Source organism: Neodiprion fabricii, chromosome 5 (genome assembly GCF_021155785.1).
Source record: "Neodiprion fabricii isolate iyNeoFabr1 chromosome 5, iyNeoFabr1.1, whole genome shotgun sequence".
Taxonomy (NCBI): Eukaryota; Metazoa; Arthropoda; class Insecta; order Hymenoptera; family Diprionidae; genus Neodiprion; species Neodiprion fabricii.
The window spans coordinates 25151181-25171039 of NC_060243.1; the positions used below are offsets into that span (position 1 = coordinate 25151181).

The 19859-nt window shown below is 34.3% G+C and overlaps 3 protein-coding genes across 13 annotated transcripts in view; 2 read left to right on the plus strand and 1 right to left on the minus strand.

The window, feature by feature from the left end:
- LOC124182530 (nephrin) overlaps positions 1-6146 on the plus strand; it is a 194816-nt gene extending 188670 nt beyond the window's left edge. For 3 of the 4 annotated variants that reach the window (XM_046569942.1, XM_046569940.1, XM_046569941.1), the window contains exon 18: positions 30-6146. In XM_046569942.1, coding sequence (XP_046425898.1) covers positions 30-454 — 425 coding nt within the window. In that variant the 3' untranslated portion in view covers positions 455-6146. The remainder of the gene's footprint in view (positions 1-29) is intronic. The other variant, XM_046569943.1, reaches the window with a different exon arrangement.
- Positions 6147-7474: 1328 nt separating this feature from the next.
- Positions 7475-14046, minus strand: LOC124182354 (maternal B9.15 protein-like). Of its 4 annotated transcripts, none has more exons than XM_046569498.1 (3): positions 13906-14046; positions 11527-12239; positions 7475-11109 (listed from the first exon to the last, which is right to left on the minus strand). In XM_046569498.1, the coding sequence occupies exons 2-3, from the start codon at positions 11971-11973 to the stop codon at positions 10750-10752; spliced, it is 807 nt and encodes a 268-aa protein (XP_046425454.1). In that variant the 5' UTR covers positions 11974-12239; positions 13906-14046; the 3' UTR covers positions 7475-10749. The 4 variants fall into 4 exon arrangements, with proteins under 4 accessions (XP_046425454.1, XP_046425451.1, XP_046425452.1 ...); XM_046569495.1 differs by having other exon boundaries at positions 11491-12239; XM_046569496.1 differs by having other exon boundaries at positions 11491-12239; positions 13813-14044.
- Positions 14047-14747: 701 nt separating this feature from the next.
- Positions 14748-17640, plus strand: LOC124182781 (cytoplasmic dynein 2 intermediate chain 2-like). Of its 5 annotated transcripts, none has more exons than XM_046570451.1 (9): positions 14769-14990; positions 15229-15313; positions 15470-15685; positions 15898-16132; positions 16351-16420; positions 16544-16755; positions 16845-16987; positions 17143-17342; positions 17512-17640. In XM_046570451.1, the coding sequence occupies exons 1-9, from the start codon at positions 14932-14934 to the stop codon at positions 17582-17584; spliced, it is 1293 nt and encodes a 430-aa protein (XP_046426407.1). In that variant the 5' UTR covers positions 14769-14931; the 3' UTR covers positions 17585-17640. The 5 variants fall into 5 exon arrangements, with proteins under 5 accessions (XP_046426408.1, XP_046426409.1, XP_046426407.1 ...); XM_046570449.1 differs by having other exon boundaries at positions 14772-14990; positions 16219-16420; XM_046570450.1 differs by having other exon boundaries at positions 14779-14990; positions 16219-16420; positions 16544-16743.
- Positions 17641-19859: the final 2219 nt, after the last annotated feature.

Consider the following 19859-nt stretch of genomic DNA (forward strand, 5'->3'; position numbering starts at 1 on the left):
AAGTACGAATTATCTTTTGACATTTTCAGTCTCAAAATCGAGCTACATCGGGAATCCGAGTCCAGCCCCACCGGCCGACGCGAGCTTCTACAGTGTGGAGATGGACAATGGCCGGTATTTAGGGTATGAAGGGAATCCCAGCCCGGCCCCAGTTATCGGGGACCCGGGGCTGAGCGGCTATTATCCTACGATGGCGACAATGGGCCATCACGCACCCTCCCACATTGTGGCGGGAGGAACGCTGACCCGGAACAGGACCCTCCCTCGCCCAGTCCCCCCCCCAGACGTCACTGTTATGACTGCAGGCGCAAAGTCCCCAGTACCCCCTTCGGTACCCCCCCCGCCAGCTACGTTTGCACGTGCGGCCCCCGTCCCCGCACATTCCCACGGGCACCCACTGTCTACTTTCACCTCAACCCCAGTCTATTCGGACATTGACGGACATCTTGTCTGAGAATCAACCCCGATGGGAATCCTAGCAGTACCCTCGAGTCCCACCACGATACGCCAATGTCAATACCTGGATGATGAGGATGAGCAAGAAGACTCTGAAGAGAGTACCCGCCTCTAATCAAGCCTGCTGTTTTGATAGTGGCCAGTGATGTAACGTTGGGGTGAATTAGGAAGGAAACTTATAGATGGACGATATCTAGATTTCTTCATTGCACGGGCGATACTCAGGTTTCAGGTGAAAATAGATCTTAGTCGACGGTATTCAATAGTCTGCCAAAATCGGAAGTTGGACATTTTCTAAAACTTGCTGAATTAAAAACGTCTGTACCATCCACTTTATAGTACGCAGCAAGTCACGTGTTGCACTTTTATGCACATCCGCGATAAATCGCCCCTCCGAAGCCTCGAGAAAACAAGACAAAATATTTAACACATAGTAAGGAATTAATAAAATCGATTGCACGACGATTACCGCCGATTTTTTCGCACCCTCAAGTTCGTATTCTTCACAAATACATCGTATACAGGAAAATTTCAGAATATAGTTTAAGAAAAAGAATTTCTCTGTTTCTCATTCGCAACGGTTTATTTCTGCATTTTGTCAGTCTTCTTGTAATCCGATTTATAAATTTTTTTCCTTTTCTCTCATTCATAAACTAGCATCCCTGCTCAGAATGTGTTGATCACTGTGCACGGTTAATTTGTGACAATTAACTTGATGTTAAGCGTGAATACGAACTTTCACCGTATGAAGTTTGATGTAATTTGGTTACTGCACGCTCGTGGTCATGAATACTAATTACAATGTATGCGAATAATCGACTGCATAAAAACTAAATGGCATAAAAGTGAGCTTCTTCGGGGTAGTGATATTTTAATGAAAAGACAATAGTACATAAGTTTAGTTATAATTGAATTATCATGAGTAATTAGTTTCTTTTCTTTCTTCTTTTCTTTTTGTAATCGACTCTGTGTTTATGTACATGTATGTATATATACATCTGAGTTAGGTGCTACACTTGAGATTAAAGTTTGAAAAAGAAGAAGAAGAAGCGAACAAAAACACAAATAAGTAAACAAACAAATAGAAATGAGCCAACTCTATAAGATATAAAATAATATTGATAGGAATAACAATAATGATAATGATGATGAATAATGACTATAATTAATATTCGTTTGTATCGATAGTTTTTTTCTTGCATTTACTTGAATGAATTATGAATTAATATCGATATACATATATAGGCGTTTCATTATATTGTACATATATTATTATTGATATATTATTGTTATTATTGTTATTATCATTGTAAATAATAAGTCTTAATGTTTCTCACGCTCCACGAATAATTCAAATGGATTACATGAGGGTCTCACTATACTTAGGATATACTATGCAATGACGTATAATATACATAGTATAAATATGCTACTTTAGTAAATACATACCTATAACTAAGGCTATATGTATATTTGAAAATTAATCGTGTTGTTAAATGAGAGGACGCGTTTATGTTTGTCAAAGCCTAATTAGTAGTTGATAATATATATTTTTGAAAGAATTTCATCATAAATTGATTAATTAATTGGCCTATTGTCAGCTAATACTATTGAAGCATGTGAAACGTACAGAAAGTTGAGCTCTCAATTGCACTATGTTTTACTTCACCATCGGTACAGCACAGCCAGATATAGCATGCATTTCAATCTATCGAAATTCACTTTTTCTTCGAAAAAAAGAAATGACCCTGAAAAAAAATCCGTGAATCAGAGATAGTTTGCACGTGAGTAGATACACTTTTGAAACAGATATGGTATTGTAACACATTCTATATTTACAGCCCATGGTCGTCATCTCACTATTAAAAATAAATGTTCACATTTTTCATTCAGCTAAGCTACATTAAACAATATACACGTGGTCGAATATTTTTGTGAAAACGAGTACATCTACTACCTATAAACTGCGTTCAAACTCAGGCATTCAGTCATTTCTTAGCATGTGCATTATCACAATAGGTTTTATTTAATAACCTTATGTGTACATTAATAGACAACCCTGAATTATGAGAGAAATTCTCTCCCCTCTGGATGACAACACCATATCTGAGTATACTAATACGGGATCTATTTCAGAGAAAACTTAAAAAAAACTATTATAAACTTTTTTTTACGATTCAAAATAATGAAATCGATTCTTATGTGTCACAGCTGCTATAGGTATTATAATTGAAAGTTTGGATTTTATGGATAATGTTTAATTAGCGTACACCATTGTTGTTTCATTATCGTGTCGATTGATCGATTATACAGCTAGTATCTAACAGGCTTAAATATTTTATCGTTGACCGTCGTTGTATGAATATATATGAAAACCGCAGAGGTCAACTTAGACTGATGATTAAAAAATTCACGTATGCTCAATTAGAGGAAAAACCCGTTCACGCATAATTAAGAGTTCTATTTACATATATACATGTTTTATATTTGTATTTAAAAAAAAAGAACAAAAAAAAATCAAAAAAATAACGAACTGGATAAACAACAAAATCATCTGTAATACTTGAATATAATATTACCTGAAATAATTGAACTATGTAATCTCCAAAGTATTTGCTCATCCAAGTGCTAAGTAAATTAGAACGGACCGATATTCGTCCAATATAGTACCTTGGAGATGGACATACAGCCGTCTGCGCTATATTTCATATTTTACTTAATAATAATAATACCAATAATAATAATAATAATAATGATAATAATAATAATAATAATAATAATAAATATTATTAATAACAGTAATAATAATACTGATGATGTTGATGAAAATAACAATAATGATAATAATAACTATCGTACTAATATTCGTAATAATAATGCTAATAGTACTAGTTCATAATGATATTAATAATCCATTATTCCGTTGATTATCATAAGATCATAGTCAATCCTAATTATACAATCACTACGGTACGATCATAAATTAATTACTTTTAATGTACATAATGTAAATATTATCTAGATAGATATTAAAATTCACGAGAAGGAAACACACACACGCACATAAATGCACACACGCAAAAGAAAAATCACACATTGAAATATACCATGCTACCGCAGAATTAATAAGATCAAGAGCTTTTGACATCGATCACATTTTAATTGCACTGCTTTTTTCTGTTGTTGCCGAAGGTACCAGAATTCAAGACTTGACTGTATACTTAAAACAGAGCTACGAGATTTTCCATGCTGATCGAATGAAATTAATTATTTTCACAGAACGCGCACGTACGTGGTTCAAAATTTCTTTTAAACGCATTCCGTCGTTAATACTGTTATATTATAGACAGTATAAATTTTGCATCCGGAACTGGGTTTAGAAAAATGGTAATTTCACAACGTATTTTCCACGCATGACATGATTGCAATACCTTGCCTGGAACTTGTTTTGCAGTTAAACACCCTTCGAAACGCGTTTAGCACTTTCAAACGTTCTTCCTTCAGAGACATGCGCTGAAGAGGATTTTTAGCGCACATATCGTATTCAAGTTTCCTTCAACCTTGTATCAAAAATTCCTTTAACATGTACACACGTTGCACATAAATCCGCAATTCGTAACTATTTGTTCAAACTCTTTGAAAACTTCTGAAAATCTGTGTCGAGAAAGTTTTTAAAACGTCCACCAGCTCATTACTTTTACCATTACAAAACTGACCTGAAAGCAAGTTAGATTACTTCTTTGACTGAGTGCAACTGAAAAATATTCAGTAGAAAAATATTATTAACTAGATTCTACTCTTCTTAAGAGTCGCAAAATAAATCGAATTAAAAACTATGGAAATGGAAACACGTTTTTTTGTAAATCGCGTTTGCTGTTGTGCTTACAGCTGCTTCTAACTTTGTGCAAAATAATAAAAAAAACCATCACGTTACTTATGTCACTCTAAAAGACGAGAAATTGTGAATTGTGATGATTAATTATTGGATTACTTCTAAAAGTATTATTACTGTTGCCAATGAATGACGAATGCAAAATTTAGACAATGTTGTAAAGTTGTACATGCGAGCAGACATCGATGGTAATATATAAATAAATTAATAAGGAAATGAATATAATATGTTGAATGTGAAGTGTGGTCGATGCGGTACCTTATTCATATAAGAAAACATGTAAATACACACATAACATATTACGATGACATAAATAGTTGTGAAAACAAATTTTTGTTAAAAAAAAGCTCTTCGATTATAAATACCTGCGCAATATAATTAAATATCTATTGCGATGTAGACATATATTAAATTAATGATTGTAAATAACATATAGTATTTTTACATTCTCATTCTAAATTATATTTCCAATTCTGAATGGTACATCATGTTCTCGCTTCCCCTGTCACCATTGCATCGTTCTATAAAAAAAATGTACAATTAAATCTCACCAGTCTCTAATTAATTTTTCAATGAATATATAATTAGGTGTACTTACCGTTGTTACTATTGCGACTTTCCATTATTATAATCTGCATAGTACTTGAAGTGAAAAAATACAGTCGTGTATAAACGATATGAACTTCATATATAGGCGTCATAATTTAATTTCCCATTTATTTGATATCCGTACGGTGTCCGTAATACTGATTGGATCATATAACTTTAATTTTGATTAGAGAGCGAGGAGGCTCACATCTAGTTGCGTCTTATCTCATCGAAATTGAATGATCGTTACAACTTACGATATATGTTGATGTGTGAAAAAGTAGACAACGTATAGTATTTTTGTGCGAACGTATAACGTATTGCGCATATAAGGCGAGTGTCCCACTTGTTGACCCTGTCCTAATTATTAAGCTTTTTTGATTGAATCTGTTTGATCCTTAGTTTTCAAATTACCAAAAAATAAATTCGTAATATCCAACTCTCTTGCAGTTGGTTTTAGTCATTGAGAAACTCACAATTTATACCGTCAATTTATAATTTTGGAAAATATAAGTTTCGATAATTGGGTCTAAACGTGTCAATAACTGGTACACCTACTTTATGTATAGAGTTAATTGTGTACTTATAAGGCCTTTTGTAAGCATTGATATGAAGAATTTTGTTTTTTAAGAAAAATCAGGAAATATTTATAATAGTTCTCGTTAAAATAATGATAGTAATAAAAATAAAATAATTATGTAATAATAATAGTAATAATAGTAATAGTAATAATAATAATAATAATAATAGCAACAACAATAACAATAATAATAATAATAATATTGTAATGATAAGCAGGGCGACAGGGCGAAGCTCGACATACTAGTCCTTAATTTAAAGCCAAAGTATGAGGAAGAAAACTTAAAAACGAGAAAAAACCACAAACAACAATGGAAAAACGGAAAAAAGGTCAAAGAATAATGAAAAATTACTTCAAGTTTAAGAATTTCCATATTAATAGAGTGTAAGACACTCGAAATGGTTTATCCAGATTCAATGACGATATTAAATGATTCAATAATTGTAGTAGATAAACAAACTAACCATTATACAGATATATAGGTAAATATTATTAAGATAAATACTCCTTGTATAAATTTTTTGTGTTTGAAAACAAAATATGTTCTCCATTGCGCAACATTTGCATTTTTTCTATAGGGTATACGTATATGTATATATGCAATTATACAGACATATACATATATATGTATATATGTACATATGTATATATATATATATATACATATATATATACATATATATTACCTATATTTCGTCGACTAGCAATATAATTATACATATAATATTATAACGAACCCTCTGTAAATTGTTTTTCTATAATAATTATTAAAATTGATTATAACACGTGATTTTTAACTCCCGCGTTTTGTTCAAAGATCTACTCATGAATTTGTAATTTTTTTTTACAGTTTGTTATTAGGACCCGATCGCAATCTCGCCATAAATTTTTCTCAGACATGGTAGAATCTTTTCGCAGACAAAAAGCTAGCTAGCAACAAATTACAATCAGATATCGCATAAAATCACTTCGATACGAAAGTGCTATACTGATGCCGAAAGTCACACGAAGAATTGAAAGCTTTGGACTTTAAAAACGAAAGCAATCTCAATGAATGGAAATACACATGTGAAAATTGAATGTACAAAAACTGGCACGTATAACACATATTTGGATGAGGACAGGTAGGTAGTCAGTCTTGATTACAACAAAAATGTGATTATTTTTTCAATTTGCAAAACTATTTATTTGATTTTTTTCCACTATTCGTTCTCGTCTCATTATTATTCAGTGATTCATTTAACATTAATATTAATGCAATATAATATAATATAACATAATATAATAATAGTAATGAATTTTCGTTACTCGTCATCAATGTAATTATGCATACTACATAGTATATAATAATGCAATGTACAATTCCTCTATTGAATGATGTATTTCCAATTAGAAATAATCATAAATACCACAGATCTGGAGTTGATCTGCGGGTAATGCATTAATGACGATTAACACATTGAATACAGAACAAATTATAGGTATAGAACTGGTGATTAAAATATTAATAACTAACATACAATCATAATATTTTCCACTTTCGTTTCTACTTGGGAAACAATAATCATAACAGTAGCGATAATAACAAGAGGTACACGCATGCTATAATCGGCAGTAATATAGTGCACAAATTCATTTCATTTCCAATATATTATCTGTATAAATGTATACAACTGTTATCAGCTAACCTGGTGATTAAAATGATAAGGCTCATTGTTCAGTAATTTATTCGTATATTTCCGTTTTTCTTCGTACTTTTCGTCGTAATTTTTCGGCGTATAATATTAAATATGTAAGTTTGTACTTCACACCTTACATACTTATGTAATACAAATATTTCATTATTAATTTATCCATTTATTCAATTAATAGTCATCGTGTGCCCCTCTATCATTTATTAATATATATATATATATATCAGTATTCGTAACATTATTAAAAAATTCTATTTGCACTACCTCGATTATTATTGTTATTATAACTGTACATAAAACAAAACGTAATCATTATAACGATGAATTTTACTATCCATTTTTTTTTTTTTTTTTCTTTCTAATACGTTATAAACGTATTGAAAAGACAAAAGCATTTCCAACGCCGGTGAAGCAGAAAATCTAAAAATATCATATACATGTATTAAAGAAAAAGAAAAAACAATTAGCGTCGTATCCATTACATTACCATAATAATCTTAATTCAATACGTATCAAACACTTTCAATATATTATTTTTAAATTACAGACATATAACATTTTATTATTCCATCATTGAGCTCTCAGAATAATATCTTATTTAGAGACACTGCACGGGAAAATTATATAAAAGCAATTTATTTGTATTTCCGTTCTTAACTATAAAAGCTCATGGTCTTTGCTATAATGTATATATATTTATATATCTCCATTAAATAACAGTCACTTTTCTTGACTTGTTTATTTCTTCAATTTTATTATTAACGTCTTCTAGCGTGTATGAATTTTTTTAATTTTTTTATTTTTTTTTTTTTCATATAAATATATATACCTCAAATATTTTACCACATGTTTTACGATTTTTAACAAAATTACCCGGTGTCATCCAATTTCCGCGACACATCAAAGTTTTTTATGTATTATGATTTTAATTGTTCTATTTTTTGTCCTTGAGGTGTATAATTTATTCAATTATGTACCTGGAATTATATAATTTTTCCGCAAAGGTATTTACAGATACGTTTCTCTCCTATCTTGATTTCAGTTCTTGACTGTTGTCCATTATAATAATAAATTAATGTAACTGGATAATAGAAAACTTCTGGTAGATAAACATACGATATATTTTAACTTTTTTCTTTTTCTCTTTTTTTTTTTTCTTTTTGTAAAAAATGCATACTTAAATTATTCTGTAACCCTTCGGGGATAGTTTACACACACGTTATACATAATCATTGTATATGGTATGCAAACATTTCTTATTTTCTGCCAAATAACGATGACTTTTTTCGGTTAGTAAAAAATAGACATATATTTATAACTTTATTTCATGCTCGATTGCAATGCTTCTTTGGCAAGATTATATCTATACAAGTAACATAATAATATAATTACAATTTACGGACATGATTTTTGTGCCATATCCAAAACACGACTACGATGATGAACAGAAAACAAAACATATTGCTTACTTTGCTTTAAAAATGCAACCTCATGAATGAGGAGTTATCTTTTTTTCACATTCGTTCAATTATTTTCTCTTTCTCTTTTGTAATAACATATCTGTCCGAAAACAGACTACAGATTTACGTGTATATAATATTATGTAAATACACGTTGAGATATATATATATATATATATATATATACACACACACACAAAATAGTAACACAGTTTAGAACGTTGCGAGCTGTTATCCACCAAATAATGTAAAAATAAATATTTTTTTTTTATTTAAAGTTAATTATCATCATCATTGTCATCGACGTCTTCGTCATTATTATTATGAATATTATTATTGTGTGTATTATTATTATTATTATCATCAACATCATCATTACCATTATCATTGTGGTATTAACGTGTACTTTCATGCAGCTGCCTTTTCACTCAAGTGCATTATTGAGACAAAAAAGATTACTCGCAACGTTTCACACGTAGGACTATTCACAACAAATAACACTTCGAACAAAGATGTGTGTATAAAAAATTATAAATATTTATAACTAATCGTGATATTGGTAACAATCATTAATGATCAATTGCACGTTTAAGTATTATGCAAAGTATTCAGGTAAGGATGTGTAATAGAAAGGAAGAAAAGAAAAATTAAGGAATTCTCGGTAGGTACAGGGCAACAGAATAAATTCAATTAAATTATCTATCTACGACAAAAGTATACTGGTCGATCTATAATTGCATCACGTGATTGTATTCTTAGGAAGTAAAAAATAAAAAATGCAGACACATCGTTTAATGTAGAAAAAATAATAATAATACTAAATTGATCTAAAGATACAATATATGAAAAATCGACGAATCTTCTCTATTATAACGATATATTATCAGACTCTATTATCCAGTTCTAGTATGTTACAGTTAAATTGAAATACGCATGTGGTATTTTATCCGTGATACTTTTACAATTTTACGAATCTTGTAGCCCGATACTATCCTACTTTGACTACCGCTAATCCCTAATTTCGACATATTATGATGTCGTATAATCATCAAAGAAACATTGCACTTCAGCTCAAGTTATTATCATTAGTAATAATAACACATCTAATAAGTATTATATTCAATTTCGTCTAATATTCATTCGCAATATAACATTCGTGAAGAATAGATTCAGCAAACCAAAATAACATTTGTTAATTATTTAAAATTTGGGAAATGTACAAAGTGGCTCGAAATTCAATTACATTATTGATTTGTATCTTCGTCATCTATTTTAAATTTTTTGCCAGAACGGCACTGTACAAAACCTTATGTAAAAAATAGGGCATTCTATGCAATAGTATTATGAACATAATTAATGTTCAGTGTAAATAACTTGATGAGTTTAATTTGGTCAAGCAAATCTAATCTTTATGAATAGAATATTACAATGCAACATATAATACACATATAATATAGCTCATTATTGAAAATCGTTAACCTTAATCGAAGTTCGAGTGGGTTTCGTTTATACAGGGTAAATATTGATAGCGCGTTTGGTCATTTTCTAGAGGGATATACAGGAGAAATCCGTTGCAAACTTTTTGTATTCATTTTCCCATTTTGATAATAAGGACATGTTAACATAGGAAACATAATCCTGCGTCACATAAGAAGTAAGAAAATTCACTTTACCAATTGCTGTATTGTTATTGTTTCAAAATATATATTAATTAATGCAATATATATTAATTTTTCAATTTTGCAGGCATTGGAAAATTATTGTTTGTTTTATGCTGTGAAAATTGTAAGGTACTGCAACCAATCATAAAAATATCATACAATATCAGATTGAGCAAACAACTAAAGAAAAATGGAGATAAGTATCAAGTTTTAAACTAAAACTAATTCATTCATGCTTGTCAATCATCATCAATTATATGTATAGTATGCAATGTAATAGTAGTAAAGCATCAATGATAGGAGCTGGAAATAAAATTTTTTAGTTTTAATTAATCGGCAACATAATGGTGTGAAAAAAAAATATTCTCAAAGTATGCAGCGGACTCAACTGTCCTGGGTATCGTATGATCGTTGGAATTTAGACTTTAAGAGCAGCTTTGGGAGACCAGTGATGGAATCTGGCAGGACCGGCAGGATATGAGGAAGGATGCGCCCATTTGTTGCCCCTGTGACCCATGAAGGGAGGGGGAGATGGGCCCCCCATAAATGGGGGTGGAGGCATCACATTGTACCATGGCTGATTCATTGGGTGCGGACCATAACCCATGCTGAAGGAGTGGTTGAACCATGAACGATTTCTATTGACGTGTGGCCTTGGGCTATGCAAATTACGTCTCCTACCTGCACTACTGCTAGAATGTTGCTGATTTTGATTCACGGCGCTCAGAGGCTTTGACTTGCTATGGTGTTCGCTGACACTGGGACCCGCATGAGACTTCTGAAAACAAATGGATACTTAGAGTTTGGTAACATATCTGTAGGCCATAAAATCTTACACAAAAGGAATTCAGCGGTAAAATTGGGGTAATTTCAATGATTTGAATAGTACAGAAAGTTGCATAGACTAGCGGTTTTGTGAGAGGCAAATTTCCAATAAACACACTTGTTTTTCTTTATATCCGAAAGGGATGAAGAGCGCCTGACGACTCTTATTCGAAGGGTTCAGTGCCAGAGTAGCCTAACCCATATTGTCGATAGGGCTCATTTTAAATGGCCTAGGATAGTAAAGTGAGCCTTATCGACAATGTGGGTTAGGCTACTGTGGCACTGAACTCTTCATTCATACAATTCAAATGAGTAGAGTCCCCTTAAAAACTACCGTTAGCAATTTCTGTCCAGATATGCGAATGATGACCTGTGTTTTTGTAGACTCTTCGATGTGCCTGGGTTCCTTTGTCACGTTATGGCCGCCAAGCTGGAGCATAGGCACGGCATTTTCCTTGTCGTCGAAAGAGGCGAGGGTACAATAGGAACCTTTGCTTTCCCCAAAGCGACAGCATACTTCATTTGGATCAACCCAAAGTGTTAGTTCGACAGGCAGGGACAAATCCTCATACCTAACACCTGCAGCTCGAGCTGCACTCTCAAGGGTTTTATCCCTCCGACTATGGCCATTAACCCGGATGCAACGATAGCCCTGACCCTTGAACGGCTTGTCAGGAAACCAATGGTTCTTGAATCGTTCCATCAGAAGCTCAACTAGACGTCTTTGAAAGCATTTCAACTGGTCAGGACTAAATTTTTCGCTTTTGTCTATCAGCTTTACTAAGAATAAAACTGCCGCTGTGATCTCGTTGTGCATGTCGTGTGTTGTTTACGTATCTAATCAGGCTGGGACTGGTAAACAAGGAACTCTTAGAGTGTCCAACAAGAGTACCTCCGAAAATAGGTGTATTATTGCTCGAAAAAGACAATGTGGTGCACATAGAGCTCTCCTCCTCCTTCTCAGCAGATTATGATTTTAGTTTCTTGGTGTTCGTTGTGCAAAAATAATCGATCGTTGTAATGATGTCTCGCAGAATCAATTCGCTATTTTTTGATCACGGACGTGCTTCGGTTGAAAAAAACCTGAAACATTGGTATTATCATTTTCTATGCGGACTTCAATTCCAGAGCTGCATAAAAAAACTAATGCTGGAATATGAGTTTTTGCTATGAGTATAGTTACTAATTATTCATGAAATCAAAATTGAAAAAAAAAAAAGAAAACCATAAGATGTTGTGCAGTCATTGAACCCAAGATTATTTTGATATGGATTGTTTTCATCTAGCATTTCAAGATATCTTTAAAATAATTGAAAATAACGAATGCTTGAAAGAGGGAGTCGTCCCATATGGAAATTGTAGGAAAAGAACTTGGAAAATTCATCGTTTTCAACATCTCCACATAGAACCAGATAACATGATAATGAACAAACCAACAATTGAGTGTTGTAATCACATCAGTAATGCGTTATCTGTAATCACCAGTACTACATGAACACTTCATATAATCATCAGTCGTTTGTTTGTTTGAATGTTTAAATTGCAATACTGTTGGAAACAAAAGCAACAGAAGAAAACTTGACGATGATATTTGACAAATTGCCTTGAATAGAAGTGCCCGCTTAACTCGTATGTCAAATGAGAACACTAGCATCTGGCCTACCTCCTAGGACAAAGCATTAAAATATCACTAGAAAGTAGTCAATGCTAAATATGTGTTTAAATATGGATACGCCATTGCTTGAACCACGGCTACAGCATTGTCCTGATGCAATGGGCGGAATCGATCAATCATGTAACATACTCCAAATTAATCTATGCCTGAACAAAGAAGCAAACTTGCTGTAGCTTTCAAATCTTCATTCATACGGATTTTACTTGCCAATTTAGTAGAATAGATAGCATATATGAACAAAAGGCAGTTGAAAATTCGAGGGAAAATCAATGAGCCATGTTACTCAGGTTCTTTAAGAATTCCTGACTAGTCGTAGAGACTTTTCGATCAAAATTTTTGATTCAATACTATTGTCGAATAGGTCATTTTTCTGTGAAATGTTGCAAGAACTACTATTGAGCATAAGGCGAATGCGAAGTTAGAATGGCACTTGAACAATGGTTTAGAAACATATTTAATATTTAGTAAAGTAAGATTTGTTGATTTATCGTGAAGCAGAATGACAGTTAGGGGATATAATTGACTAAATTATCATCTGTGTATATAAGATGTACATAACGGTAACGGTAAAGTCATAACGCACAACAATATGCTGTTGTTTACTCCAACTTTTTTTTGCCCTTTTTTTCTATGTCAATGAATGGTAATTAGGTTATGGTAGGCATATTGGCATAGGTTAGGTAATTCGCACGTAGGCAGCTGGCGGTATTTGCATAACATACGCGCAATAAAATGACCCGAGATAACGGCTGTTTTTAATATTGCATCAAATTTCGTCAAGATGATTATAAATTTGTAAAATTAATGAGACGGTGGAATTTGTGCCAGCTCATTCTTGTACATACATATGACTACGTAGAAAGCTGCAGGGTAGGCGCGTATGTAGAAATATATGTGTGCCAGGATGTGCCTTGCTCGATTCTTTAATGCGAGCTCGACGTTAAATGGATGGAATGGATTAAGTACACACTGCGTATTTACCGAGATTCCCTTCTATATTGTTCGAATTTTCGACCCTTGTTTAACCCAGCAGCGCGATTACAAGCTAAATGAGGTTCTAGTAATACAGCTTACGGTTAACTGACGGAGACCCTCTGGTTTTCGATGAAATTAGTACCTCTCTACTGGCTTTAAATAAACGCACTGGCTCGACCTAACACGTGTTACGTCGACCCTACTCCACTGAATATAGAATGCTCATCAAGACCTCCTACTAATGCTTAAAAAATGAAATAACATCAATGTGCGCCGAAGACAAGTTGAGGGCATGCTCACTAGACGGCGGTACTTCCGTGCCAATTGGCTACGTCCGATTCGGGTTGGCGAGCATTTGAAAAAAAAAAAACATTTCCACAGATTTGAAATCACGCTTTTATTCACCATGCCAGATTTTTCTATTCTCTTCATTTTTTTTACAAATGCATTGACCACGCTGTGTATCTGTTCGCGGTAATGAGTTTTATACCAAACTTGCAGTTAGCGAAACGAGCGTTGCAGTTGTCATTGCAATCAATGTTGTTAGTACGTAAATTAAAGTAAAACAAATTGACTAGCGTGAAACTTAAAACTTTTCGAATTAAAAGATAACTAGCTATACTGAAATAACCCAGAAATAATTGACTTCTCTTTGCGATGAACATTTCCAATCAAAAATTTTAAATACTCGGGACTTATCAGTTCCAATCAATTCATAGAAACTCAGAATCAAATTAATTTGGATATTAAATTGCAATTGGTATAGCGTACTAATAAACATGAATGAACGTATTGAAATCGTCTGAACATCGGTAAATATATTGGCGATGTTTCCCGTGAAATTCATTACTGATTCCATTATAAATCCGGACAAACCAACGTTGGCACAAATGAACCATCTGTACTATTAATTGATGCTTTCTGAATCTGCAGCGAATCCAGTAATTTGCCTGCAATCAGGCGTTTTCTCTATTCAGGCACTGTCAAACTTGCTAATTTGTATACATACATGATTTTAACTAATTTGACAACTAGGTGTTTGACGCTGCTGCTGCGCATACATACTACAGAATTAAAATTGGCCCTGTAACCGGAGCTATCAGATTCATTAAAAACGAAAACACCATGTTTAGTGACGAGTCTTTTCCACCAGTTGGATTTTCCTCGCAAGCATCACTTGATAAGTAAGTTTTATGACGATTGTATTTGAGGTTAGGTACACGAATGTTGCATCGCCACCAACGATATTCCCTTGTAGTTAATAAAAAGTGTAAACCATCTTCCATGGTATGATATACTGTATTTTACCAAAACCTGACTCATATCTGCAGTTAACGACCATTGGAAATTGTGAATGACCATAGTCTTTTGTGCGACGATCAACTAATCAAAATCACTAACTGGGAAATTTTACTATCCCAGATCACAAAGTACCGCCAATGTTCAGACAGAGGAAATTCATTGCCAGGAGAGTAAGAATCAAGTTTTCGAGTCAAAGGATGTGGAGGTAAATACAACTTCATACAACCTTGTGAAGTAGCTTAGGTAATTAGTGAATAATTTATTGCACAAGGATTTATTTTGATTATTCATTAATTTTCACTTTTACGTGTATTCCATATGTACCTATCAAATGGAATTATTTTCTTGAAATAATCAACAGATCCAAACTGTTTGCCAAGACAAGACATCACCACAGGTCGATTACCAGAAACTGGCAGCATTTCTGAAACGTGTTACACCTTCGGTATTGGATGAACTCGACGAGATTTATGGCAGCACTGCTTTTGATGGGTATGATGTTGCCAGTAGTGGAGAACCGTCTACCAGCGTTAAGCTACTTACAAAGTTTCATACCCTCAATGAAGCGGATGCCGAGGTACAGTGACGTCTTATTTGTGTATTACAGGAATTCATTTTTCAGCAACTACACAGCTTATTATAATTATTCAATTATTCTACATCACTTATGTCAGTCAGTAATTTTGCATGTACACTGATCAAGCCAATAATTCAGAAAGTAAAATCAATTAATAATATGAATGTCTTGCAGCTTTTGAAAAACCTTGATACCTTTTATTTTGTTTTTAGGCCAAAATAAGCTGTGTTACTTGGAGTGCCGGTGGTGGATCTTTAGCTTTGTCATACAGTACAGTATGTCACGACACGTGGTGTAACCATACATCAAGTATCAGAATTTTCAATTTTACGAAGGAAGATCAGTTTCCATCAACACCAAACAGAAGCTTGGAAGTAAACTCATGTGTCACTGCATTATCCTATCACCCTGTGGAACCCTCCATTCTAGCAGCAGGTTTATTTAATGGTAAATGTCGTTGATTTCTGCAAAGAAATACTCATTGATAAGTAGTATTGACTAATCAATTGTATGGAGAAAATGTGATCGCACAGGAGATGTCCTAGTCTGGAATTTGAGAGATGATAAGTCTTCAGCCCTGCTCCAATTATCTGCTCATGTAGACACCTTGTCTATGATTCAATGGCGTCCTACACTAGTCAACGGTGTATTTCCTCTGGTTACAGCTGGTAGAGATGGATATTTACTTGTCCACAAACTGACTGCCAATTTTACCAATGTTGATTTATACAAAAGGTGGACAAACTCATATTCGAAGCTGTATAATATTTAGAGATTTTAGTATAGAAATTTTTATCAAGTTGTATTCAAAGTTGCATTTATGGTAAGTTTATGAAACTTTCGTCGTCTCTTTTCCAGGTTTAAAATTAGTAAAGAACATAATCCTTCAGAAAAGACAAGGCCACGAAGCGCGAGTGGTAAAAAAGAAAGAGCAGTAGAACCTGGATTATGTATAACAGCTTTCAATTTCTCTACAATTGATCAAACTACCTTTGTTCTTGGAACTTTATGTGGGGGCTTGTACAGGTGTAATATTGATCAGGGTACTCCAGTAGAAGGTATAGTGTATAGTAGGTTCTCTAATTATTCACATTAAGACTCCATGACTTTATAAGATAACCTCGGAAAATAGAGTGACTGATTACTTAGTTTTATACAGGCAGCAGAGATACCACAGACCCAGTAGTGGATGAGTTTGAAAGACACCAAGGTAGCATCACATCCATAATTTTATCGAAAACTTGCGATACTTTTGTGACAAGTGGCACCGACAAGGAAATACGTATTTATCGATTATCACAGGTGCATATTAAAAACATTAACTTTTGTTTCTGTAAAATATAATTTCGGGAACAACGTTGACGAGTCATGTCATAATGTAAGATTTGAAACTATTCGTTAAAGAATGATATCTAGATCATAGATCTACATCTGATTAGCTTTCACTATTCTTCCAGTTTAATTCCCTGCATGTAATAGGGGTAGAAGATACCGTGACAGGTCTATCATGGGTGATGGGGAACTCGAACATTTTCACAGCGTATGGGGCTGGTCAAATAATAACGTTTTACAACTTGGAAAATGAAAAAAACCTGCCCAAAATGTTGTTGAAAACGAACGGCAGAGAGACGAATTGTCTGCAATTCAACACCAAAAGGTATGACGATCCTCACACTTTTGTAGATGCAACTCTCTGAGTATTCGGTACATCATAAATATTTTGACTAAAAGATGGACTTGGTACATGATTACGCAAAAAAAATATGAGATGTTTTTTATCAACGAAGCTCGATGGTTTTGTGTAATTGTGGAGTTTTCTATTGCAGAGAATTAGTAGCTATAGGCGTCAGTGACGGAGATCTGGAAATATGGAGAATACCACAAAACATGGTGTACTAAGACTGTAACATAGATGTTTATTCAGCCAATAAAACTTAAATGCTATTTGCACATTACTCACTCATTGATTGCATGCATCTATATTCATGTATGATATACATGCAAATGATGATTATACGAAACCGATTCATTCGGTCCGACCGCGAATCCGTTTGTCGAAACCTTTTCCGACCCATTGCACCGACAAGAATGTAGACAAACCAACCAATACATCGCAGGATAGACCACTAAGAGTAGACTGTAAGATATCCTCGCTGTCTTTACTTTTTCGGCTTGCCTTCTCAGGCATACGATTCTAGGCTAAATTCGCGCGATCTCTCGCTCAAAATGACGCCGAAATAGTGGCCCGATTATTTTTTAAAGCATTTTCCAACATCAATAATTCTGAGTGGAAGATATCGCAACGTACTGGCCGTACTATTTTCGAGACTTTTGGTACAACGGAACCTTCTTCTCGGAATGAATTTGGAGGACCCTTATTAAACAGATTGGACCATCAGGAATGCGAAAGAGTCGTCTAAAACTACAGGAGGACGAACAGCTAAGAATGAAACAGAAAAATAGGGGGGGGGGGGTAAAGTTACCTTATTTTGCCCGGAAAATTTTTGGTCTCAGATTCGATTTGTATGACCCTCTCCTGACTAATTGGACCCCCAGGAACTCAGAAAACGCAGCGAAGAGGGCGTAGGACCAACAGCAGCGAAACTACGACGGAAAGAGCACAAGCTGAAAAATGGCGAAACCTTAGGTTCAGGTTTTTCGGCTGTAACTTCTGATGCGTTGATGGCAGCGTATCGGGACTGCGTCCAATCGACTTCTCACGCAAAATCACGTCGGAATAGTGCCCGAAAGAATTTATTCCAGCACTTTTTAAAATCGCGAAAATTTTCCCCAAAAATACAAAGGGTTAACCTTCCTTTTTTTTTGACCAAAAAATTTTTCGTCTTAGAATTGATTTGTATGACCCTTTCCCGACCAATTGGACCTCCAGGAACTCAGAAAACACAGCGAAAAGATCGTGGGACCAACAGGAGAGAACCTAGGGAGGAAACTGCACCTGCTGAAAAATGCCGAAAATACGGGTTCTCTTTTTTTTCTCGTTCTCGTCTCAGGATCAATTCACAATAATTTAACCCTTTGTACACTAATCGGACCCCTAAGAGTACAAAAAGGGTATTTGGTGCGTGGTAAAACTAACAGCGAAGGAAATGCGATGAAAATACAGTGGAATTTATTAATGCTTTATTTTGTTTTTTCTATGTATGACACAGACAATTATTGTATACAATTCGTTTATTTTTCTACAGTATTTTTTGACGTTTAGTTCAGTGCTATTTGAACACTTCTTGAGGTCGTATACACTGACACTTGAACACTTGTACTATATTTAGGTCATATTAAATAAACTAGATGTGAAATTTCCAAGTATTGAGTTTTGTGATTTTCCTTGCCTAACTCTTCGAGAACCCGACGTAGATTCTGCGTTTTCCAGCCGGAGGTTTTGGTCCATGGCTCGCAGCGCCTGCAGTTTCGGCGCAAAAGATTCATCTCCCACGATTACGTCGATACAGCGCATCCATCGATTTATTCCAGCACTTATCAAAATCGCGAAAATTTTCGCCAAAAATACAAAGGGGTTAACCTTCCTTTTTTTTTGACCAAAAAATTTCTGGTCTCAGATTCGATTCGTATGGCCCTTTCCTGACTAATTTGACCTCCAGGAACTCAGAAAACGCAGCTAAAAGAGCGTGGGACCAACAGGAGAGAAACTACGGAGGAGAAAGCACCTGCCGAAAAGTGTCAAGAATACAGCTTCTCGTTTTTTGGCTGTAACTTCTGATGCGTCGATCGCAGCGTCCCGGAACTGCGCCCAATCGATTTCTCTCGCAAAATTACGTCGGATTAGTGTCAGAAAGAATTTATTCCAGCACTTTTCAGAATCGCGAAAATTTTCGCCAAAAATACAAAGGGGTTAACCTTCCTTTTTTTTTGACCAAAAAATTTCTGGTCTCAGATTCGATTCGTATGGCCCTTTCCTGACTAATTTGACCTCCAGGAACTCAGAAAACGCAGCAAAAAGAGCGTGGGACCTACAGGAGAGAAACTACGGAGGAGAAAGCACCTGCCGAAAAGTGTCAAGAATACAGCTTCTCGTTTTTTGGCTGTAACTTCTGATGCGTCGATCGCAGCGTCCCGGAACTGCGCCCAATCGATTTCTCTCGCAAAATTACGTCGGATTAGTGTCAGAAAGAATTTATTCCAGCACTTTTCAGAA

What these genes read in the sequence shown, in the direction of transcription:
- LOC124182354 (XM_046569495.1), bottom strand. Translation starts at nt 11,973, where the DNA reads ATGCACAACGAGATCACAGCGGCAGTTTTATTCTTAGTAAAGCTGATA. An exon ending in CTGGACAGAAATTGCTAACG is followed by an intron (nt 11,110 to 11,490) that starts GTAGTTTTTAAG and finishes ATTTGTTTTCAG; the next exon opens with AAGTCTCATGCGGGTCCCAG.
- LOC124182781 (XM_046570449.1), top strand. Translation starts at nt 14,932, where the DNA reads ATGTTTAGTGACGAGTCTTTTCCACCAGTTGGATTTTCCTCGCAAGCA. An exon ending in TCAATGAAGCGGATGCCGAG is followed by an intron (nt 15,686 to 15,897) that starts GTACAGTGACGT and finishes TTTTGTTTTTAG; the next exon opens with GCCAAAATAAGCTGTGTTAC. An exon ending in AGTAGAAGGTATAGTGTATA is followed by an intron (nt 16,756 to 16,844) that starts GTAGGTTCTCTA and finishes AGTTTTATACAG; the next exon opens with GCAGCAGAGATACCACAGAC.